Source organism: Nestor notabilis, unplaced genomic scaffold (genome assembly GCF_000696875.1).
Source record: "Nestor notabilis isolate BGI_N333 unplaced genomic scaffold, ASM69687v1 scaffold664, whole genome shotgun sequence".
Taxonomy (NCBI): Eukaryota; Metazoa; Chordata; class Aves; order Psittaciformes; family Psittacidae; genus Nestor; species Nestor notabilis.
Genome location: NW_009924990.1, coordinates 67,766 through 68,701, shown reverse-complemented (window position 1 = coordinate 68,701; position 936 = coordinate 67,766). Strand labels below are relative to the sequence as shown.

Genomic DNA, 936 nt, shown 5'->3' with positions numbered 1-936 from the left:
TCAGCAGGATTTGGTGTTTCTAGGTAATGCTGCTTCAGGTTACTCTAAGGAGGGGGGAAGAATGTTGTCTGCATTTGTGGTTTGACATTATTTCTCAGAACTCCTCACTTAATAAGGTTGTATCCTAATTAAAACAAGTTTCTTGCATCTGATCTTTCTCATCTTGTTGAAGACAGTGACTTAACTGCATTCTCAAGATAACCTGCCTAAACATGATTATTCCTAGTATTTCCACACAATTCCTTTTCATGATTAAGCCAGCATTGATCTTTGTGTTTGTATTTTAATTGAATTATAAGTAACTTTCTTTTCTTTTTTTCTCTTTCTAATATTAGGCTTTCGTTATTTTTTGTGGCCTGGGCATCAACAACACAATTATGTACGACCAAGTGAAGAAATCCTGGGCAAAACAGTCTGTGGCTCTTGACGTATGTACACATCTTATTGAAACCTTTTCTTGCTCATAAGTGTCACATGTAAAGGAACCTACCGCTTCCGAATTTATTGTAGTTAGCATCATTTTATATATATACCTCTCTGCATCTCAGAAGGTTGTCTTATTAAGGTAATGCTGAAGGGAAATGTCCTCAGGGTATGCTTAGCTGTGGAACTCATGTACAGGTTAAGTAATTTTGAACCTGGATATCTCATTTGATGCCTATGTTTTTTACATAGGGACAGTGATGATAGATAATCTAGTTTCTTTTACAGGTGTAAGTGTAGGAATTAATCTAGGCATTACACATTTTTGGTGGATTTTGGGTTTTTTTGTCCATCAGTATCTGAAAATTCCTTTGAATCTGATATGTTAGATAGCTTAGTGTTGTTTTTCTAATGCTGTAAAGTGCAAGTAAAACAATCTGTAAACAGGATGAATTTGAAAATAGTAATTATCATCGTAGGGTTTCTTAATATCAAAAGCAACATCTGCTGAAC

At 34.8% G+C, this 936-nt stretch overlaps 1 protein-coding gene across 1 annotated transcript in view; it reads left to right on the top strand.

Annotated features, from left to right (window-relative positions):
• Window positions 1–936, top strand: part of PDE11A (phosphodiesterase 11A) — a 114,303-nt gene that overhangs the window by 51,729 nt on the left and 61,638 nt on the right. The window contains exon 8 of the mRNA XM_010012826.1: window positions 336–428. Within this exon, the coding sequence (XP_010011128.1) occupies window positions 336–428 (93 nt within the window). The remainder of the gene's footprint in view (window positions 1–335; window positions 429–936) is intronic.